This window comes from Sorghum bicolor, chromosome 1, assembly GCF_000003195.3.
Source record: "Sorghum bicolor cultivar BTx623 chromosome 1, Sorghum_bicolor_NCBIv3, whole genome shotgun sequence".
NCBI classification, from domain to species: domain Eukaryota; kingdom Viridiplantae; phylum Streptophyta; class Magnoliopsida; order Poales; family Poaceae; genus Sorghum; species Sorghum bicolor.
The window spans coordinates 73,913,743-73,937,371 of record NC_012870.2 but is presented as its reverse complement, the minus strand read 5'-3'; the positions used below and the strand labels follow the sequence as shown (position 1 = coordinate 73,937,371).

Sequence of the window (23,629 nt, the reverse complement as noted above, 5' to 3'; positions counted from 1 at the left end):
TTTCTATTTAATATAGCGGGTAGCTCCCCAGCCCGTTCCTTTCAAAAAAGATTGAGCCCACCCTTATGCAATGTAACCTAATTTAGTTACCATTTTGCATTACCACTGGTTGAAGCAAACACCATGTAAATCCTAGAATAAATCTAAAAAAAAGACCATGCTAAATCAAGGGAAGGATTTGAACGTGGGTGAACAGGGGCAGTTATATGCTATGTTGAATAATAGAATGAAAAATATAGCAAAATGTATTAGATTTTAATCTACAATGATGGAAATTGTATGTGAGAGGAAAATGAACATTATGAGGTGGACACATCACGGCACCATCACCACCACCAACTAGACCAGATACACTAAACGCAGGCACCCCAAATATGGTGTACCTTCGCAAATCCAATATCCATATACATTCCATCAAGCCTCCCTGCCTCACCATTTAGCTAAATACATTACGCATCAAGAGATAAAACTTTTGTGACTCCGATAAAATTCTTCCTCCATTTGTCGACATCCAAACAAATCATAGAATAAGTAGAACGATACACGGGTTCTTTTTCTTTTTAATCACACCACTTGATGCTGCTGCTGAAGCTGTTTCCTTAGCTCCTTGCGCAATATCTTGCCCGATGGGGCCTTGGAGATCTTGTCGACGAAGGTCACTTCCCGGACTTTCTTGTAGTAGATCACCTGGAGCAGAAGGTCCCTCTGTCAAAAGGTTGGGGAAAAAAAGAGGACAAACGCATGTATTTGTTTCTTTATTTATTTTGATGAGTTCTATTGCTATTCCATTGCTAATGTTCAGATTCAGCATCAGAACGTGAATTCAAAAGGAAGCAAACATTTTCTAGCTCAAGAAAATAACAGTACCTCCTTGGCCACAAATTGTTTCACGTCATCTTCGCTGAGCTCGCTCTGGCCTTGGCCACAAGGCGACTGGGATTTCCCCAATTTCTGGCTCGACTTGTTTCCTGCAATGATCGTAGACACCATGCATCTCAAAGACTGAATGAAATAGGTTATAGGTACCAACTACCAAGCATCCATTGTTGCACAAACCACCTAGCTAGTAAACAATAATGTATTACATGAGCAAACACCAGAGTCCAGAGCCAATTTGCCAATGTTGGTTCTGGCTCAGCAAGCACTTATCACGCAAAGACGTGGAAAGCGATGAACAGCGCGCACTGGAACGAGTCCTCACGCAAAGACGTGGAAAGCGATGATCAGCGCGCACTGGAACTAAGAGTCTATTTGGGTGCTACGACCAATAGTCAGCTACTCCCTTCGTCCTAATATATAACACATAATCATTTTTTTCATATCCTATAAGAGCAAGACTAATAATATAGCCAATCTCTAAGGTTTCTTTGCAGCATATAATGGTTACCTCATCACTATTAATACATGGCTCACTTGTCTCTTTCACAAACTTAAACTTCCTTGGTTCTTATGTCTGAGCCTATTGTACAGCCCGCTTCTACTCTCTTCTATCCTCCACCTCAGCATTTAGCCGACTTACAGCCTGCAATTATACTTGCTCTAATATAAGGCGTGCTCTATCAAATATATTAATACAATAGTACTAATGTTGCGAGAGAATTAAATGCGTTCTTAGTCTTTAAACCATAGGTGACATAGAGAAAGTATTAATAATTAGCTAGAAACATGTTTGGATCCTCAAATAATATCAGCTAATGTCTTACCTACCACCTAGATAACAGTTAGCAGTTATTAGCTGATTTCTCTCGACAATAAGCTATTAGTTGCCTTTTCCCAGCTAACACAGCTAATAGTTAGCTAGGTGGATATAAAGAGGGCATAAGAACCAAACAACACAGCTCATATGTTTCGCCTTGTCCCGCTCCTGACAATCTCACATGATTTCCAGCAATTGGGTTCACATTTTCAAAGATAACACGCTGCAGCAGCACCAAGCCCATGCCACCACCATTACATACAGCCCACCGACACGGAATCTGAATAAAGCATAAAACGAAGGCACAATTCCAACCCGACCAACTTGCTAATGGCAATGAAAAGCTGCAAATAAGAGAGGAAAAACATCAGATATTCGTTGAGATCTGACAGGAAAGTCGTCTTAGACAGAAGATACCATATCATTATAGCTGACCATGGCATTGTTGCGATAACATTGTCCCATTTACAATACCAAGTTACCAACCGTTTCAGTGGCCACCTATCCACACGAGCAGGAGTCTTCACCATTGTGTTTACAGCAAAATTGTGCATCCCAGAACAAAAGGGAAACACAACAATGGTCAAACTAAACATCTCCATGTTTTAAAGCTTGACTGAAACTATAGCACTAGTTACCATATCATGTAAGGCTAATTAGTAAGACGATCTGGTTTTGAGAAGATAGAAGTAACAATTGGGAGAGGTCAGATCCGAAGGTCTTCGATGTCTGACAACAGGGTTGCTCCACCAGCTGATCTTTCATCTGGGAGGCTAACCACCAACTGGCCACAAGCACCAGCTATGTCTTGACCCATCTGCTGGCGAACAGTGGTTCTGATGTGGTAGATGCCTTTTAGAACCTTTTGGAACTTCTTCACATTTTGGTCACTGCTTGTCTTGAAATTGCTTAATGACCCAATTGGATTGAATGGTATTAGATTGACAACCTGTTGGTAGTTTAGAGAACATATTGATCACTCCATTTCCATACACAAAGGTGAATGTACAAGTACTGCTACCTACATATGTCTTGACCATCACTTGGTATTAATAGGCTCAGTGTACAAAAATTACACTAGTAAGTTATTGCAAAAATTTTGAAACACATAAAAACAGGAGTGGACGACAAACACCTAGAAGAAATTTGGAGTACCAGGATTACTAAACAGAAATGGCAATTGTCAAAAGCAAACAGATAGGGAAATATGGAAAAGTAAGACTGGTGGAGGCAATACAAAATGGATTGAATAATGAACACAAGAAGTTAACGACACAAAACTGCCTCGTTAGACATCTTGCAAAAAGAAGTGACTACAAAGGAACTAGAGCAAAGTAATAATGATAAAATGAAGTAATGTAATAGTGCCTCACCGCTTTGAACGTTTCAAGCAGTTTACCAAGCTGATGAGCATGCTCCTCCTGATCGTTAACTCCATCAAGCATAATGTACTCAATAAAGATGGTCTGTTTGCTGTGATAAAACATGAAAGGGTAATCAGAAATCAAATCTCCATGCTAACATTTTGACACTGGTAAGAGATGCGTTATTGTAATCTCACCTCTCATTTTGATAGGACTGCAGCGCGTTCATTAACTTTACTAAAGGAAAGGCACGTGCAGCAGGCATTATCTGACAGCGTATATCTTGGTCAGGAGCATGCAATGACACAGCTAAATTCACCTTTGGAAGATCTGCATTGAACTTGTTGATTCCATGAATGATTCCGACCTGCAGTAATTATTAAGAAAAATCAATCTATCAGCTTCTCTAATTCAAAAGTTCAATCTTAAAACAAACTTTTAGCAAAAAATACAGTGGCAAAACACACCATGGCTTCAAAGCTAATATGGAAAATTTGGCTTGATAAATGAGCAAACATATAAATAAAATTAACATGCATAGAAAAGTTTTTACCACACAACATGACAATGAATTCTATTATAAACCTAGAAGCAGCAATAACGTAAGTGAAAAAAAAGGTTTGGCATCAGACCACATATCTTATGTAATAACTGTATTTTATAATAAATGTTAACGTTTAAATCCTACAAGTGCTAAAACAAGATATACTTGCTAGCAACAAGGGGGAATAGAACAGTTCATCCAAAGAATATACAACTGGCCTGCTACACAATTTATCAAGTTATATTTGCACAATTAAATAAAAAGCTTTTGACGGATTCACCATTGTGTGGTTTATCACAGCAGAAATTCATTAGGTCATTCAGAAGTGTAACAGCCGCCACTAAACAACATATAGTTTATAAGAATATTTCACTACTAACAAAATATAGTGCTTCAACAAAAATCTTGAGAATGTGATTTCACATGCAAAGGTGACTAAGTATGCTTACAGTAGATACAGTAATTCTCTTAGGTGAAAGCTGGAAAGGAGATCCTGTAAACACTCCGATTGCTTCAACCAAAGCATTATAGTTGTTCATCGGCTCCCCCATTCCCTGCATATAAATAACACCTCGCTAACCTCTGGAGGACACTAATACTGTTATAACAAACATCAAATAGAATTCATTTATCATGGTTCTTCTCAATAATGACATGACACCACCCAGTTCCAAGGATGTTCACATATGTAGATAATAATTTGCAATTTTAAAGTTAAACATGCACAAACATTTAGCGACCCACGATTTTTTAGCAATCAGCAAAGCAGTGTTTCTAATTTCTATATCAAAGAATCAGCAAAGCACATAAGCTATAAGTGCCAGAGAACATGAACATGAAAGAATAAACCTATAATAATTTAGAAACTAACTCAAACAGCATACCACTAGTTTTTGAGAATTATAGGTAACAAGGGATAACTGTAATACCAGCAGGAATTTGTACAAGAACCATTGTCACCACTCACCAGCAAAAGAAAAACAGATCAACATATTGCCAGCTCAATCCATAAATCAAGCAAACTAGCTAAGAAAATTCTGGCATTCATTCTATTCATGTAAACTTTGCAGGAATAATTTCCCATTTCTGCAGTGGTGATACTTGCAAAATGAAGCATTTTGTCTGTAAGTAAATTGCCCCCAATGTAAAGTATATACAACTACCAGGGTAATAATGCTCAGTATCGTCACAATGGTCAAGTTAGGAATACAATCTAATGTGAGGATGGCATGTGATACTTGTTGGCAAAAGAATGAAGTAATGGATGTCATTTTCCAATATATGGATCTTACTGAGCTTATTTGTTCACAGAATCAATGACAAAACCAAGTAACAAGTTAAATCTGATCAGCATAATCAAGATGAAAACAACACTACAAGGGATCACAAAAGATGCATAATCATCGCATTCAAATGCCACAATTTTTCTTTCTTACATAGAAATTTCAGGCAATTGCTACTACTTGAGTGAAAATTACCATGAAAACAACATTTCGGATCTGAGAATAGCGGGATGCATGGACCAGCTGCTCTATAATTTCTCCAGAAGACAGATTGCTTTTGAAGCCCATTGTTCCAGTAGCACAGAATCTACAGCCCATCTTGCACCCAACCTGTTTAGTATTGTAGAAAGAAAGACTTGAGAGAGCTCTTTAGTAGACATTCTGCATTCTCTTGGTCTCATTGCTTGGGATTCGTTCCCGGCTGGGCTATCTACCGAGCCAAAGTCACCAAATAACAATAGAGTAACAAGTTTACCAAGAATCATAACACACTGGTGAGAATTAAGTTATGAACAGGTCTTCTGGTAAAAGGTGTTAAACCATTAGAAACAAGTTCATCCAGACTTGAGCACCTGACATCCAATATAGAAATATATTCACCTGTGATGACACACAAAGGGTTGAGCGCAGTCCACCAGGCCGAGGCTTTCCATCATACTTCCCCAGTCGTGTGTCATATCGCATGACCACTGCCTCTACAGACTCTCCATTCTACACCACAAATTTGAAGTCCAATAAGTTGTTCTTCAATGTTAAAAAATACAAAATCTGAAAAGAAAAAACTCTTACAACAAAAAAATGGCAAATTTGTGGTTAAAAACTTCTTCAATGCACAGACATAAAATAATTAGATAAACAACAGCCAAGTTAAAAAAGAAAAGGAGGCGGTCTGAAATAGAATTGTAGCTTGCAAGAAATGATGTCCACCTGTAAGGAGTTCACTATGCAAAAAAAAGGGAGTAGAATTTAAATCGCAAAGTTACAGGCTATCTAATACAGAAGATGCTACCATAAGTCATATAACATATTATAAGGACTGAAACCATTATATCTTTATCTATTCATTTTGAAGATGACTGAAAAACTACAGATATAGAGCCAAAGGGCAAAGAAACTAAAGGATACAAGTGTGAAATATAAAATCCAAATAACGAGAATGAAATATCAAATATATATGGCTTAAGCTGTACATTTTTTAAGATGACTCGAACCTCCTACTATCTAGCCAAATAGCAACAGAAAATAAATGCTCCTCCACAACAGTTGGTAGAGTTAATATTAGGAACAAGTCAAGCATTTAAGTTATACTTCTCTCTTTTTTTCTTTTTTATTCGCGGAAGGAGGGGCAAAAGGTCCTGCTTGTTAGTTATACTTGTCTTTGCTATAAATATTCAATAACTGGATGGTTCAGGTGCTGCAGGTTGAATCTGTAGAAGTTAGTACAAGATAGTGCATATCTGTATCTTGGTGCTCCCTATTTGTATTGCAGCTCTATTACATCCAAGACAACAATAATGATGAATTGATCTTAAAAAAAACATAAAACTACACAGATTAGGTATTTCAAGGTATGCTATTATCTTCCACAAACATTGGAAAACCACATAAACACGAAACAAAAGTACTGTTTTCTAATGCCTACTCTATCAGAGACAATCAGGGTGAATTCAATCCCTAAAATAGTGCCCATGAGGCTAATCAATTATGCATGTGTCAACCATTCCATTCCTGACGGAGTAATCAAACAAGCATATGTTTCATAAGCTCACATCACCAAGAGAAAATTTCTAATGTCCACGGACAATGAACCAAATGCAAAAGTAGCTACCGAAATAACCGGGGAGACTACAACATATTCCCAATTTCGCATAATCCCCAAACACCAGTGGACTCGCACGCCACATGCCACATTTGTGAATGTGCAAATTACCTGCAGGGAGATGAGGAGCTTGGTCGTGGTGCGGTCCTTGGAGTCCGCGGCAGCGGTTAGCGTCGACGTGGTCGGCCGGAACTTCTGCCGGAGGAGCGCGTACGCGGCCGCCGGCAGCGACGGGACGCCATCCAGGTCGCTGCACCTAGGGTTCTGAAGTACGTACCTGCGCACGCAGAGAGAATCACTCCTCAGGTTAAACAGAAATATATATAAAAAAAACTTGGGAATTGGAGAAAGGGAGGGAGACGGGCGGGCGGGGATTGTGGCATGCGCCTGTGATTTGGCGTAAAGAGGCGTACTTCCAGATGAGAGGGATGAAGTGGCCGGAGATGCCAGCCGCAGAAAACTCCGAGCGGATGTAGGCGGCGTCGAAGACGGAACGGCGCGACGACGTCGCCCTCGATGACGACGCCATTGGGGTAAGGAGGAAGTGGAAGGGACGCGGCGGCCGGCGGGGTTTGGAACTTCGGGTGCGAAATTGCGTCGGCTCGAGTGGGGAGTACTGGAGTGAGTGGCGTGGCCGTGTGGGGGCTCTGGTGTGGGGTTTTTGACAGGGCTTTGAACGAACCGTGCAAGTCAGAGACCTTGGTTTTACTTTCCAAAAAAATTGCAAAATTTTTAAAATTTTCTATCACATCGAATATTATGACATATGCATAAAGCATTAAATATAAATAAAAAATGACTATTTATACAGTTTATTTATAATTTACAAAACGAATCTTTTAAACATAGGGTTTGCGACCTCCGAATTGTTTATGTATTGGCTTCATTATACCTAGGGTTTGCGCCATCGGCGGGAAGGGGATGGGCGGGTTTGGGGAGACGGCAGAGATGGCCAAGGACGGGTGCAAGGCGTTCGTAGACTAATATATGTTAGTGGATGATTTTTAGTATTTTAACATAGACAACTAAATATATGTTAGAGAATGATATGGTTTGCTAATGTGAATAACATAGATACAGGATAATGATATGTGTTAGTTCAATTTATTAGTGGATAATGATGTAAACACTTTGCATGGTGGGGTAATGTATTAGTGGGATGATTTAGTGGATGTTGATGTGGACGCTTTGCATGGCAAGAGAAATAATTAGTGGGATGCTCTAGTGGATGATGATGTGGATGCTTTGCATGTCAAAAGAATTGGATAGTGGGGTTTATTCTGAGATATATATTGGGTAATAGTGATTTTCTATTTAGGAGATTGTCTATCTGAGCATTAGCTAGACATTCTGAAATATTCTTAAGTCATCTTCATTTCATGCGGTGTGGTTTTAAGCATGATACACCCAGACATACTTTGAACAAAGAACATGTGTTTGAGAAACATATTTAGATAAAGCCATATCTAAAAAGGCACGACGAATTACAACTTGCCGTGATTCTTGACCAAAATCCTATGTTGATCCATCGAATATATCCCAGCAGCAAGGCAAACACGCTGGTTGTCGTGATTCTTGACCAAAATCATAAGTATATTAGATAACACCAGTTCACTATCTTGTGTAACAATGGACTCCATTACCATACATCTGAAGCCAAAAAGAAATAATGGATCAACATAAAGTGTACGAGAACTATATTACCTGCCTCGTAAAATTGATTTATGGAGGCAATCTTTTTTAAAACAACTGTCTCAAAAAAATTTATATTTCTGGAGGCGATCGTTTTTTTGGGGGGGGAGGGCTGCCATTAGCCAACGCCCACCAGAGGCGATCGTTTTAGTATAACCGCCTCCACAAATAGATTTTCGAAGGCGGACACCATATAAGGCTTGTCTCCTAAAATCTGAGCCCAAGCAAAGCCCAAGAGGCCTAGTTACAAAAACATGTATATATATACACACCCTTTTAAGGTTTTTAGCCTCAAGCCTACTCCCTAACCCTTGCTCACTCGTATCGGTGCCACACTACCTTTCCCTCCGTGTGTTGGCCTTACTCCCCCCTTCCATCTCCCTCGTCGTGTGCTAGCCTCACTCCCTCTCCCTTCTCTGGTACACTCGCCTCCATCCCTCCTACCTCCTCTGGTCCGCTCAGCTCCCTTCTCTTCCATGATGGCGACGACACATAGCCCTAGAGCGGCGACACACAGTCCTCGAGGAGCAGTGCCGTGCGGTTCTCGAGGGCGGCGACGCAACCAGGAGCAAGCAGCGCATCCACCGAGCTCGCAGCCCTGATGAGATTGGAATTCTGCGGCTTCGCGCGATCCGGTGCGAGGAGGCGAAGGTCGACGAGATCCACGCGCGAGGAGGTTTGTGGCGCTCCCCGATGGTGGATAGGGTAGGCACGCTCATTGGTGGCGGATCCTAGGCGTGCCTATCCTCCGACGGTGGATCGAGGGTGGTGGCATCCGTGAGTAGCAAATCAAGGGTGGTGGCATCCTCCGGTGGTGGATCTAGGGCGTGCTCGCCCTCCGGCTGCGGATTGATGGTGGTGGCATCCCTGGCAGCAGATCGAGGGCAGTGCGACCGGATCCAGGGACGACGATGGTGACAAATGCACAGATCCAGCCGATAGTCGGGGTGCGCAATACTTGGATGGGCTCGGCGAGACGTGGATGGGCTTGTCGGGCCTATCCATTGGTTTTTTTTTGTTTTTCATGTTTGATTTCTGGAGGCGGGTAAAACAACCGCCTCCATAGATCATGGATTAACCGTGAGCATTGATTGAAGGCGGTTGCAATGCCCGCCTCGTAAGTCGTAACCCTTATGGTTTAATGTAGATATATGTGCATCTAAAGAAGGCCTACATGTTTTCTGATTGCCCATAGAAGATAATATAAATCTCTACTACTAAAAGCCTCACAATAAATCGTCCACATTGGCTTTCAGCACACTACTAAAAATAAAAAGACATGATTCTTCACTCTACTTGATAGCTGGTAGAGTCAAAAAGAAATATACACGATTACTTGCATATGCAGTTTCAATTATATAGATCTCATAAGCAAACTTTTTTCAAGTAGGGAAATGCTCAGAATCACCCACAACTTTGTGCATACATCTTTGGCTGCAAATAAAATTCAGAAACTATCACAAAATCCAAATGGTTAACACATGCTGTAATTTTTCTCTGCCACGTGTTTTGGCATTTTAGATCAATGACACTATGTAAAATAAAAGATACTTTGAGTAGCACATAAAGATAGTATATCATGTAACCATACATATTGGTAGCCTAGCTTATGCAACAGCATCACTTCTCACCAACAAAATAGGTCAGTTGCACCAATATATTAAGAAAAAAGGTATTAGAGCAACTCCAAAAGACTATATAAATTCTTCCTAAATACTAGGAATATATATTTTGGTGAAAAATTATCCTTCAACAGTTTGTGTAAATGGTTATGCAAAGCCATCTTTTATTTCAGATTTTTCTCTAGCCTAAAATAGAAGACGAGAACGGCTCTCTAGAGTGCCCACGAGAATAGAAAAGCTGTTGGAGAGTGAAGAAATATAGAAAGTGATTTTTATAGAAATGGTTCTCTAAATGTAGAGAGTGAGATTTGCAAAGACTCTAGGAGATGCTCTTATAGATGGCTGTAAGAGTGGTGTTTCAAAATTGCATTAAACCTGATTGCATGCCACATGCAAGACAACCATGGCTACAGTTTGAACTTCCTCGGTGTCAAGAAGAAGGCAAGTCCAAGGATTCGAATCTAACCCAAAAAAGTGTATAACAGATAAAATTAGGATCAATAATGCCCCTAAATTTCCATAACAATGCATTTACGGAACAATGAAAATAGCTAAAAACTCATTCTGCAGTATTGAACCAAAAGCATGAAGGGGCACCATCAAGGACGATGGCGTGCATGTTTGAACACCTCGATCCTGCAGGTGTTTATATCAATATATTGTCCAAAAGGGACTCATTCTTCAGATCTTGCGTTAGAAAAATTCAATCATTTATTAGCACTATACGACGTAAACACTGCAAGTGATTACACATTTTAATTGTTTGTACCACAGAAGTTAAAAAGGATTAATAACTTTAGATTCAAACAAGACCTAAAACCCAAATGAAACCAATGAGTCGAAGGAAAAAAAAGATGAAAGGAAAATTGGCATGGTTCCACTCGCCCCAAGCCCGTTCCACTAGCCCGAACAAACGTCGAGACCACGCACGCCTTGCTTGCAGTTGCACACCCGTCCTCACGGCCCGTGGGTCTATGCGCCCCATGGTCCACTGGCCAGTGAAAATACAATGCCGCACGGCCGCACCCCGACGCCCGGGCGCGCGGTGTTGGGCCTGTTGGCTCACGCGCCCAGAACCTATGGTCCACCCGTCAGCGAGCCACGTTGGAAATTCGCTCGCACGAGGCACGACCGCATATAACCACGAGAGACTCGCTCGTCTCGCACTCCCCCGTCCCGCACCACCTCCGCGCCTCCCACACCATTCGCCTATGGCGTCGGCGGCGATGCTCCGGTCTGCTGCCCGCTCGCTCCGGCTCCGGCTCCGGCAGCCCCTGGAGCAGCAGCGGTGTCTTCAGGCAAGGCAAATCCTCAGCAGCTCCGCACCTACCGAGGTAAGGAATCTCCTCCTCCAGCCTCCTCCTCCTTGTTATTCGGGCTCGACTGGTTAGGGTTTGTCGAGATAGGCGACCTGACCTGACCTGAACACCACGGCTGTTGTATTGGCCCCAGGAATTACGGATCTGTGGAATTAATGGGGCATGCTAATTTAGTTGGACCCAATCACCTGAATTGTCCACCTGCTGGATTGCTTGAATTCCATTTGACTGATTGCCAAATTTCTTTGGTCGCGTTTAAGCCTCAGATCCGTGTTGTCCTGTTTCTATTTGGCTGCAGCCCCGGTTTATTAGTTAGCTTTAGGGTTAGGATTGGGTTTGCCCAGGAAGGGAATCTGGGGCTGGCTGGCATGGCCACTGCGGTTTATTGTGTCAAATCCATTTGGCCCAATCTAGCTCCCTTAGCAAACCCTAACTATAACTCTATAAGGCATGCCATTGCTGGCCCCTTCACTCCCGTCCCTCACACACGCCACACCTCCATCCTTTCTCTCTCATAGGCTGTAGTGCTCGCGCAGAGCCCACCATGCTCTGTTGGCAGGGCTTGCGCGGACCACGACGCTCCATCAGCGGTAGTGCGGGGTCTCGGGCCGAGCCCCTCCAGCAGCGGCGGCGGCATGAGGCTCGCGACGGCTGACACAGATCAAGGGCGGCATCTGGGCTTGTGGCTGACATCTAGGACCGGGCTGCGACGTGTGTGGATCTGACAAGGAGCGGTGATAGCGCACGGATTGGGCGAGCAGCGGTGGCAGCGTGTAGATGGGCTCGAAGGGCCTCGTGGATGGGCTCAGCATGCCGCATTGATAGGCTCGCCAATGTTTTCAGGTCGGCTGGTCGAACCTGATCGACCTGGGACCGACCAGACGTCGTCCATGTATATCAGGACATATACCTATATATATACCTCTATATGTATACTATATTATACACAATAAAGGAAGCATAAATACTGCATTAGGGCTACTTTGGCAGCCACAGGGTGATTAACCCAGGGAAATGATCAGGTGGGAGGGAATTTTTTGGACAAGGCAATCCCCGTCCACCTGCTGGGGGGATATCCCCGCATGGGGTAACTTCCCCATTGCTATTTGGAAGCTTTCCCAGGGTGTTGGTTTATAACTGTTGACTTGGACAAACCAGCAATATGTATACATGAAGGATCATCCGATGATACATATGTTTAATAAAAACATAAAATGCAAGTGAATAGGAAAGTGAGTAACATAAAAAAATGCTAAACAAGGGGTAGCAATTCAAGGATATAACAAATAGCTCAAAAAATAAAAAAACCTGTCACATTCAAACTAAGCATGCTGTCCAAATGAGAACGTTAGATTCTTTCTGAAACCAAAACCTGAAGACCGCAAAACTTAAATTTAACCAACAAAAATATATGACAACATTTGCCTGTACTTTATGAAAATTGTACTGGATAAAATATATCACATGTCTCTCTATTCAAATACATAGATAGTTAAAATATGATATGAACTGAGACTATCTGCAATAACCATTAACTAATTAAGAACTTGACACTTTTGCAGCTTCCTCAATCTTGCAGATGATTTCTTTGGATCAAAGTCTTGATGTAAACCTTATTTCTCTGTTAAACTCCTGCAGATACATTGAGTAAAAATTAGAGTAGAGACTACATAATAGTAATGCTGCAAAATCATATCATGATAACCATATATTGAATGGAAATCCTAAATTGAGAATGCTCAGAACTAACATTCTAATCACAGGCATATAGAACTAGAATTAGCTTGCAACATCCTCTGTATTTGTGTACTTGACTTTTACTTTCAGAATTCAGAGGAAAACCAAGTGCAACCACACAACAGTCAATGTCCTTAAAAACCATGATGATTTAAGCTATCGCACATTGCAATTCAAAAGTTCCAGGTTCCTAAGCCTTAGATGGTTTTCAGAAAAGCTCAATGGAAAAGAATTTTGCTGAATTACTTACACAACAAGATATAGCAAGAATGTCAGACTGAATGTTTATCAATGGGTTGATTATAATGTCTGAGTTGCTATCTGGATGCTAATCTAAATAGAAGGTTATCATTATAAAATCAAGGAATTGTTAATAGAAATTAGATGGAAAGGAGAAACGTCTGCTTATCAAACCACCTCTGCTCGACACAGAGGCCTCATCATTGGACACGCTGCTCTCTTGGGCATCGATGGCTGCTCCAACTCCTGGACGCTTGCTGCCTTCTATCTAGGAGGAACACCTTCTTCAGTCAGCACTTGAAGATGGTCGGTCGGTGTAGCTTGACACAGGGATCAGGACACATGTGGCATATTAGATTACAGTAGGTAGATGGCAGCGGCGGCTTCTGGGTTTCAAACTACAGCATAGTCAGTAATTCTTTTTGCTTTGTATGTAATCATGATGTTTTGACCATATTTGGAGGACAACAAAATAAGTTTGTCTTAAATACTTTGCAAATTTCCGAAACAAAAGTTATTGACTATAAGATGTGGTCCAGCTTAAAATAAAGCTCCGATAAACATTTGGTGAAAATCCAATTTTATGTGATGTTTAAATTTCAATATTTTGAGAAGATGTAAAAGTTACTTGCAATTTGCGAAGCTAAAAATAGTTAAATTGTTCAAGGTTTGGTGTTCATTGTAAAGAAATTTTATTTATGAACTTATGTCAATAGTTCACCCTAAATTGGAACTATGTATGGCGGGCGCTATCAAATAATGTACTCCTTGCTGATCAAAGATCTAATATTAATAATAATTTGAACCAAACAAAAATGCTGTTATGAACGCGGTGGATATTTGGGAGATAGATAACTAGGCCTTATGCTTTGCCAAGAGCTTGGGATAACTAGGCCTTATGCTTTGCCAAGAGCTTAAGAGAATGAGGGAGACTAGATTGTTTCTTCATAATTCATTGCTTTTCCATTGTGTCCCATGGGCTGAATATAAAAGGTACATAGGACTAACACCTCTTGTGCCTAGACAATATGGTACTATTCCTATAGACAAATAACTAAGAGAGACACTAATTAACACTAATGGGCTTAAGGCCCAACTAGGACACTTGCGCCCTACGGCGCCCCTCTTTATGCCCATGACATCTCCCCCGCCCTTGGAGACCCAGCTCGTCCTCGAGCTGGAGAGCTGAAGCGAAATAGGGTTAAGCCTTTTACATCTCGGCTTCCCCTTTTTATTGAAGACTAAAATACAAGGATATCCACCTGGATCCCATGGAAAGAGCGCCTCTGCTGGCTTCATGTAGGCTGAAGTGTGGAGTGTGAAGCAGCTGGCCCTTATGCTGAAAGTGTCTAGCACCACGGCAGGCACAAGGATAAATGAGATAGCCTTTGATGCCTGATGCTGGATGCGAGGTCGCTGCACTGGAAACGCCCATACTTGGACCTCCACTGCAATTGGAGCCGCAGGCCGTATCGGCGAGTCCGAGTGGATGAACACGTATGACAACGTCGAGCTGAGGAGCACGCGTATCTGCCGCACCATGCGACGGACAAGCATTCCTCGCACTGTTGCCTGGAGGCGCACCGTTGCTTGCTCCTTCGATGCTTTTGTGGCACGAAGAGCCTGCGCTCGGCGACGTGCCAGGAGTCTTCGTGCTGCTGCCTGGAGACGTACAGCCGCCCGGCATTCACGGTCCTTCTTATCCTTCGCGTTGAGCAACTCCTTGATCCGATCCAGCTGCGTGAATATATCAGCAAAGATGCGGGAAGTGTCGTTGGAAGCAGGAGACACATGGTGGAGCAGGTCGGGGCACGGGGGCGATGTGAAGCGCAGGTGCAGGAGCTCGGTGAAGCGACGCCACGCCGGGGTGCCTTCAGCGTGCTGGACTTGTAGGAACCAAACCCGGGCGTCATCTTCCAAATTACGGGAAACCAGCCATACCTTTTCTTCCTCCATGATGCGCTCTCGGCGGAAGTAGGAGTCGCACTGGTTGACGAAGCCCACAGGATCAGATTTCCCCGCAAATTTAGGGAAGTCCATCGAGGCAAAGCGTGGCAGCGGCGGTGTGTTGTGGCGGATCTGGATCGATGATTGTGGCGGCGGTGGATGGTGGTGATGGGGCTACGGCGCGGCGGCTGTGCTGATGGGGGTGCAGCGGTGGCTGGTGGCGTTGCTATGGCGGCGCGGCACGATGGATGAGGTAGGCGACGCGGCGATCTGGATTGGTATCTTTTTTTGTGGAAACGGCTGATGGAGGATCGGAAGTGCTGGAGGATTCGGCTGATGGAGGATCGAAGGTGCTGGAGGATCCGGCTGATGGAGGAGGATCGCTGGACTCTCTAGATACCAGATGTTATGAACGCGGTGGATATTTGGGAGATAGATAACTAGGCCTTATGCTTTGCCAAGAGCTTGGGATAACTAGGCCTTATGCTTTGCCAAGAGCTTAAGAGAATGAGGGAGACTAGAATTGTTTCTTCATAATTCATTGCTTTTCCATTGTGTCCCATGGGCTGAATATAAAAGGTACATAGGACTAACACCTCTTGTGCCTAGACAATATGGTACTATTCCTATAGACAAATAACTAAGAGAGACACTAATTAACACTAATGGGCTTAAGGCCCAACTAGGACACTTGCGCCCTACGGCGCCCCTCTTTATGCCCATGACAAATGCTAAAGAAAGTTGTTTGATATATCTCTGCAACTTAGCTCTGAACTATGAAGTTCATATCTAAAAATATTTTTTAGCAAGTAACCTTTGAGCTCCTTGATCTACCAGTTCAAAGACTAATTCATATATGTGCTTTAACAAGGTAGAGATACAGATCAGGAATAGAGCAGTTTTGCTTAAGGTTGTACGGACCACATGCATATAGGATTGGAAGAAATTTTATATGGCAGAGTTAAATTTTGACTGACAAACTGCAAGTATGAACCCTATACTTGCAACTCTAAAAGCAAATTTGACATTCAGTTTGGAAGCTAAGTGTGAAAGCAGTTTTAGGAATAACATTTCTGGAAATTTTGAACAAATCTATAGTATCAATCTTGGTATATCAAATGGCCTTGTTCATGTTAACTAACATATCAGGATCAATAGTTTTGAAGCCCTTCAAATTTGCCAAGAGACAACAGTTTGCTAACTCGGAAGCTAAATCTTGAATTCTTAATTCTATACCAAATTTACCAAACCTTAGGACCTTTATATCTTATAACAAACAGTTGATAATTCAATTTTGATCCTTAAACCAATATAGTGGCTCACTGGACCACAAATAACTTTTGCTAAGGCTGACTAAATCATTTACACATGAAATCAAAAGATCAGAGAGCTAACTGAGTGAGATTATGACTGAACTCGAGTTCAGTTAGCAACAACAACAACAGTCTGCTTTGCCACGCTGCCGCTTCACCTGCTCACCGCTGAGCACCACCGCTAAAACGCGCCTCCCTTGCTCTCTCGACATGCAGCTGCTTTGTTCCTCCAAGTAAACACACAAACAACTGGTTGCTGTCCAAATCTGGATCTAACAAGGGCCAGTGAGTGGAACAGAGAGAAGAAGAAACCCTAGCAGATGCAGGGAGGTGCGGATGGAGGAGGAGGTTTGAGACTCACCATGCGGAGGCGGAGGTGTTGCCATGCTGGTAGAGGAGACGCAGCGGAGGTGACGGCATAGGAGATGATCCATGGTGACGACGGCGGAATGGGCAGTCTCAGTCGAGGTGGAATCGGGGAGAAGAAATGACGCGCGATACGTTGCGATTGCCACTCGCGAGACAACGGGCAGGGAAGCGCTCCCGGCCTGATGACTCGTGGCTTCCTGCCTCGTGGAAAACAAAGGGATTGGGGCTGCATTCCGTGTTTCGTGAGTTTCCAAACGGCGCGAGGAATTGGCCCAGGGGAGCTTGCCCCGCGTTTTCCTGGCCCAGGGAATCTGCAGGGAACCCGGCGGGATTTTGTACTGCCAAAGGAGGCCTTAGTGTTTAGCTGGTGACTTACTTGTGGGAGTTGTTTTCCTCTCTTTTCTGCACTGTCCAGAGGTCTATATTCATGTCCCAAACTCCATTTCTTTGCTGACTTGCTGCTGGAAGCCTGGAATACCAAAGAAAACCATAATTAGCAAGCAGCAACACTAATGCAGTTTTGATCTTGACACACCTTAACAGCAGCACTGCTGCAATAGCTAATAACTAACATTTACCCTAGTTATCTATACTATCTATACTAACTCTAACAGTCTAAGCTGCAAGCCCAGCAGCCCACATGCCAGCCCAGTTAAACAGGCCCAAAAACAGAGTAACCAAACTGGTCGTCCATGACCTGGTCAGACGACTAATCGCGATTAGTTGTCGACTAATCGGACGATCAGCTTTCTGGTCGAGCTGGTCGAGTTCGACCTCCTAATCGAACACTTGGGACCGACCAGGACGACTAATCGCAATTAATAGGACGACCTGAAAACATTGAGGCTTGCTGATTAATTAATAATTAATTAATTAACTAATTTATTAATAGAGGCAGCTATTATTTCTGCCTCTATAAATTAGGATTTAGAATGTCGTGGAAGTAGAGACAGACACATGCCCACCTCCATTAACACTTTGACCACCTCAGAAAAATCTTAGGGTAATAGTAGTGGATGGTAGACCAACAGCTGTCTTGTGGAGGCCAACTAGAACCAGCGAAGCTGCCTCCGCTAGGGGCGGAGGGAGGGTGGGGATGAAGAGGGCCAAGCCCCCCTGGACCCTGGTAGATGAATTTTTCTTATGCACATGTTATTTTGCTATATAATTAAGTGAAAATATTGATGCACATGTTATTTTGCTATACAATTAAGTGAAAATATTGATGCACATGTTATTTTGCTATATAATTAAGTGCACTAAGTCTTCTTGGTTATGTGAAATCTCGGAATTTCTATGCCATTTCCATTTCATGTCTGTAGCAATGCTAATGCACAAATGATACACAAAGTATAAGCTTCTATAATAGTATAATTTCAGTAATCCTCCACTTCAATTCTCTTCCTCACTGTTCTGATTTACTTGCAGGCACTAGGCCTCCAAAGGAGTTCTACACATGCCAGAAGCTACAGCAGTCAACTTTCTGGTTATTACTCTGACTAGCCCTATTTTCAGTATTTGATCTCAACTATTGACTATAATACATGCGTTTTTCTCCAACTTTGATTCCAGCTACTTCCCAATGCTCAAATCTGACAAGGTAAATATCAGATAGCATGCTCTAGTTGATGAATATAGATGTCATTACTAACCTCATGCCAAATATTTTTACGTCTGTCTCTCTTTTTATGTATGTACTACATTATTGTAATATTGTTATTGAATTTTGTAGAAAAAGCTGTTACTTACCTAATCCCTATCTATACCAAGTCTGGAGTAGGTCATTTGCTTCAGACAACGGTAAGCCACAATAGCATTGTGAGGCGGATAGTGTTTGACAAATGTGTTCCTTGTTATGCGTTTATAAAGTTCTGTTTTTTGTTCTATGTAGGAGACAAGTTTGAGGCTGTTGTGCCCTTCATGGGTGAATCTGTAACTGATGGAACTCTTGCTAACTTCCTGAAGAGTATGCTCCCTCTCTCTCTCTCTCTCTCTCTCTCTCTCTCTCCCTCTCCCTGTGATAATATTTTCTTTTTCTTATATACAGAACCTGGAGACAGAGTCGAGGCCGATGAACCCATAGCACAGATTGAAACTGATAAGGTATTGGAGGCTTCTGTTTGAACATTAGTGGAACTTCATATTTGCTAGTGGTCATAACCACATGACTTTCCCTTTTGTTCCAGGTCACTATAGATGTTGCAAGTCCTGAGGCTGGTGTTATTGAAAAGGTGAATTGAATTGTTTTACTCCTTCCGAGCTTCCAGTCTACTTTCATGGCAATGCTTTACCTTTACTCTGCAGATGTCAGGAATACACACTATATACCATGCTTATCTGCTCGTTAACAGGATCAACAGCTGTTCACATACTAAGTGTTGCTATTTCTGACTGTTGTTTACAGCTCATTGCTAGTGAAGGCGACACAGTTACTCCCGGCACTAAAGTTGCAATCATATCCAAGTCTGCTCAACCTGCTGAAACACATGTTGCTCCATCTGAGGAAGCAACTCCAAAAGAATCATCAACGCCTAAAGTTGAAGAGAAACCAAAGGTAGAGGAAAAAGCCCCAAAAGTTGAACCTCCCAAGATGCAAGCACCAAAGCCAACTGCACCATCAAAAATGTCCCCTTCAGAACCACAGCTCCCTCCAAAAGAACGAGAGCGAAGGGTAAGGATAATATTATCCAATTACAGAGTTCAGATGTTGTTGAAGGACATGCACATATTTTACTGTTGGCCACACGTAGATCAGATAGGGGTAAAGCCCAGAGGGCAGCTTGGCATACAGCCGCTTGGATTGAAGATAAGTATTACAGGCTTAGTTACACAGGGGTGCTGCCACTGCTTATATAGCCTAAGTGGACAGCCACCTACTACAGCATATTCTTTAGCAAAAGTAGATGCTTAACCTACTTGGTTTCCAAGGCACCATGACCAACTTGGTTGCCAAGGAACCTGATAACTACTGGACAGTAAATAGAAACTGCAGTAAACAAGATACATAGCACTTGGCTTAACTGACATTTACTATGATATTGCAGGTGCCGATGCCAAGGCTCAGAAAGCGTATTGCAAACCGGCTTAAGGATTCTCAGAACACCTTTGCAATGCTGACTACATTTAATGAAGTTGACATGTAAGTGTTCTCATGTATTCCTTCCAGTAGATTGCTACAGTAGATCTCTGTTTGATCAGTTTATATTTGTGCTCCTGCCGTCATCGCAACTGTATAAAATGGTGACACCTGTTTCTGTCTTACCATATTTTAAGCAGTTCAAAGATGTGGCCTGTATTCAGGCAATAAAGAATGTAATCTGTTGAGCTATATGGCAATATATTGATCACTTGTCCCTACCTATCACCCTGAATTAACAAACATGCGCTAACCTATGTTAGATGAAAATATATATGATTGTTATGTATGAATGCTTATAGAAATTTATTTTTTTTATTCAGTAACACTGACAAGAAAATCTTTTCATTTATTGGGCAAATATCTGGTGTGTCGTTGTGCGGCTCAACTTATTTATGTTCTTTTATATGTGGACTTCAATAATTATCTTTTGGAATGCCATTATGATTCCTTGAAAGCTGTATAGGTGTTTTTTTTTATCTTATGATTTTATGATGCAGGACCAATTTGATGAAACTTCGTTCTGATTATAAAGATGAATTTGTCACAAAGCATGGTGTCAAATTGGGCCTAATGTCTTGCTTTGTCAAGGTACTTGCCAGTCTGTGTTGCAAAGTTTTTGCACCGAACATTTATATGGCTGGCTAATTCTATTTATTTTGGCAGGCTGCTGTTTCGGCACTTCAAAACCAACCGATTGTCAATGCTGTCATTGATGGTGACGATATCATATACAGAGACTATGTGGACGTCAGTGTTGCTGTTGGCACATCCAAGGTACCATATTGCTTGCTTGCTACTCTGGTGACTGCTGTCTCCTTTCTTGTACCAAAAAAAGGCCAAAATGGCCTATAGTCTGGGATGAGGGAGTATTTACTATGTATGTATATAACTAATTGGAGTTTTTTTCAGGGCCTTGTGGTTCCTGTTATCCGGGATGCTGATACCATGAACTTTGCTGACATTGAGAAAGGGATAAACAACCTTGCAAAGAAGGCAACTGAGGGGGCACTCTCAATTGATGACATGGCAGGAGGAACATTTACCATCTCCAATGGTGGTGTCTATGGAAGCCTCATCAGCACACCTATCATCAACCCCCCACAGGTAACTGCTGCACATTTATCAGTAGTGACACATTTTGTAACATGCAGATGTTTATTGATCTGAAATGTGATCTATGTGAATTGCAGTCGGCAATTCTGGGGATGCATTCCATTGTGCAACGCCCTGTGGTTGTGAATGGTGACATCCTCGCGAGGCCAATGATGTACCTCGCGCTGACATACGACCACAGGCTGATTGACGGCAGAGAGGCTGTCTTCTTCCTGCGGCGCATCAAGGATGTGGTCGAGGACCCCAGGAGGTTGCTGCTTGACATATAAATTCACGCACAAGCGCTCCCCTGCCAGACTGTTTTTGTGCTTATCTGGAAATAATACCATGCAAATTTTTGACTGATGAAAAAGAATTACTTCCTCAGGAAGACAATCTGAGCTGAGGATACCGTGAGTTTTTTCTCTATATATAATCGTAGAAGAGAGCAGCAAACTCAACTCAATGTGAGGTCATGTTTAATTTTCGGGATGTTCCATTTCGGGATGCAGTTCCCAGTCATTTTTATTTACCATGCAAGAGCAATAGAGGCTGCTGCATTTTTGTTTGTTGGTTCACAATTTCGCCTCCAGCTGGCCAGTCTGCAACTCATGGAGTCTGGTTGTATAACACGTGACGTTAAAACAGTGCTCCAATCGCTCGCTTTGTTGAATGGAATTGTCTCGACGTTTGCTTTTTTTACTCTAGCTGTCACGTTTCCTGTGGCTACACGTCCATTTAGGGCCTGTAAAACCAAAGGAAAAGTGGAAGAATCGAGTCCAGAGGAAAGGTCTATAGGGTGTTCGCTTTGAGGAATGGGTTTGTCTATTTTTTTTTCTTATTTTGTTTGGTTTGAGGAATGAAATAGATAAATTTACTAAGGAATATAAACTCATTTCACCAAATTTAATGCATCATCTTATTAGAATGATTTGATTTCTCCGTCCACACCCTCTATTAGAGAATTGTCTGTCCTGAATGGAGGAATGAGTTTGGTCGATAGGAAAGGAAAATTGTTGTTTGGAAGGGAGTACTGATTCTAGAGGAAAGGAAAGCTCTCTTTCACCAAGGCGCCGTTTAGTTTTAAAAAATTTTACAATTTTTTTTTCAAGATTTTCTGTCACATCGAATCTTGTGACACATACATAAAATATTAAATATAGATAAAAAATAACTAATTTAACTAATTATATAGTTTGTTTGTAATTTACGAGACAATTTTTTTGAGCTTAGTTAGTTCATTATTGGACAATAATTGTAAAATACAAACGAAAAGTGCTACATTAACCATTTTACAAAATTTAACAGAGGAAGTCAAACATCCACTGTGAGCTCTGGGTTTTGCCGTTGAGTTCTCGCTCTGTAGGCTTCACCTACTGCTGACTCATATAGGTTGAGAAAACAAACTCGACCCATGGGGATATAGGCTTTGTTTACTTCCACGCCAAAACTCAAAATTTTTCAAGATTTTCCGTCACATCGAATCTTTATACGCATGCATGGAGTATTAAATATAAATAAAAATAAAAACTAATTGCACAGTTTGGTCGAAATATACGAGACAAATCTTTTGAGCCTAGTTAGTCTATGATTGGACAATATTTGTCACATAACAACAAAACACCTACTGTAGTGATTTTGCAAAATATTTGGTAACTAAACACGGCAATAGTGACCCTCGAACATTCTGCTCTTATACAGGCCGAGAAAAGCTCCAGCCTTTACTTTGCACTGGGAGGAAACTCTCACAGAAAACCCTTGATCCTAATTGCAAAAAAAGGCAGTTATTGCACATGCAAGGTGTGGGGAGTCGAACTCTCAACTTGGAGATTCCCATGACGAGGTCGCCACCAACTGTAGCTCGTCCGTACATAGCAAAAACTATATATGTAGAAAAGTTAATCTTATAAATTAGAATGGAGAGTAATTGGGATAAAAGAAATGTAGGTCTAATTGGAATTGAGCTGAGCTGAGTATTCCAAAAAATTTCTAAACCCAATTCTAATATCAAATTTACAGTGGTTTTATTTATGTCGATCGAGATCTTGGCACTTCGACGTAGCTTTGTCTGAAAAAAGTGACTGCGTGGGAGTATTTATACCTCATTTCTTGCAACCTATTTCGAGCCAAACTCATTCATTGCTCCCATCTCACCTTCTCTACTCACTTTTTTGGCTTAGATTTGAGATTGTGATAGTGAGCTTGAGTGAGAAAAGGGAGTGACTGAGCCAGAGTTTTTTTTTAAAGAAATGTTAGGAAGGGCCAACAGTGTTGAATCTTTAAAATTTGACTCCATAAGCAAGGTATTTTAAGTCCTTGAGCACTGGTGACACCAGCTGTTTGTTCGTTTTCGCATTGTTATTGTTGTAAATACGTGCTTGTTATTCTTCGAACACTGTCAGTCAGGTGATGCTTTCTGCACAAGGCACTCAGGTGATGCTTTCTGCATAGGG

The 23,629-nt window shown here is 41.9% G+C and overlaps 2 protein-coding genes across 3 annotated transcripts; one reads left to right on the top strand and one right to left on the bottom strand.

The window, feature by feature from the left end:
• Nucleotides 237-7,331, bottom strand: LOC8081868 (dual-specificity RNA methyltransferase RlmN). Of its 2 annotated transcripts, XR_002448259.1 has the most exons (11): nucleotides 7,120-7,331; nucleotides 6,818-6,983; nucleotides 5,488-5,598; nucleotides 5,083-5,217; nucleotides 4,054-4,158; nucleotides 3,258-3,427; nucleotides 3,070-3,169; nucleotides 2,132-2,645; nucleotides 1,388-2,040; nucleotides 868-968; nucleotides 237-687 (listed from the first exon to the last, which is right to left on the bottom strand). XR_002448259.1 is itself a non-coding variant. In XM_002465636.2 (8 exons), the coding sequence occupies exons 1-8, from the start codon at nucleotides 7,233-7,235 to the stop codon at nucleotides 2,403-2,405; spliced, it is 1,146 nt and encodes a 381-aa protein (XP_002465681.1). In that variant the 5' UTR covers nucleotides 7,236-7,331; the 3' UTR covers nucleotides 2,048-2,402. The 2 variants fall into 2 exon arrangements, 1 of the variants encoding a protein (XP_002465681.1); XM_002465636.2 differs by lacking the exons at nucleotides 237-687; nucleotides 868-968; nucleotides 1,388-2,040 and having other exon boundaries at nucleotides 2,048-2,645.
• Nucleotides 11,163-21,878, top strand: LOC110437027 (dihydrolipoyllysine-residue succinyltransferase component of 2-oxoglutarate dehydrogenase complex 1, mitochondrial-like). Its single transcript, XM_021465050.1, has 13 exons — nucleotides 11,163-11,354; nucleotides 18,374-18,431; nucleotides 18,518-18,545; nucleotides 18,678-18,745; nucleotides 18,837-18,911; nucleotides 18,993-19,048; nucleotides 19,132-19,176; nucleotides 19,350-19,616; nucleotides 19,990-20,084; nucleotides 20,582-20,672; nucleotides 20,748-20,858; nucleotides 20,994-21,188; nucleotides 21,275-21,878. Exons 1-13 carry the CDS (start codon nucleotides 11,232-11,234, stop codon nucleotides 21,464-21,466), a joined length of 1,404 nt encoding a protein of 467 aa, XP_021320725.1. The 5' UTR covers nucleotides 11,163-11,231; the 3' UTR covers nucleotides 21,467-21,878.

Coding starts and splice junctions, on each gene's coding strand:
- LOC8081868 (XM_002465636.2), bottom strand. CDS start 7,235: ATGGCGTCGTCATCGAGGGCGACGTCGTCGCGCCGTTCCGTCTTCGAC. Junction 6,984..7,119: donor TTCATCCCTCTCATCTGGAA/GTACGCCTCTTT, acceptor CTGCGTGCGCAG/GTACGTACTTCAGAACCCTA. Junction 3,170..3,257: donor CAGTCCTATCAAAATGAGAG/GTGAGATTACAA, acceptor GTTTTATCACAG/CAAACAGACCATCTTTATTG.
- LOC110437027 (XM_021465050.1), top strand. CDS start 11,232: ATGGCGTCGGCGGCGATGCTCCGGTCTGCTGCCCGCTCGCTCCGGCTC. Junction 18,432..18,517: donor CTACAGCAGTCAACTTTCTG/GTTATTACTCTG, acceptor CTTTGATTCCAG/CTACTTCCCAATGCTCAAAT. Junction 20,673..20,747: donor TAATGTCTTGCTTTGTCAAG/GTACTTGCCAGT, acceptor TTATTTTGGCAG/GCTGCTGTTTCGGCACTTCA.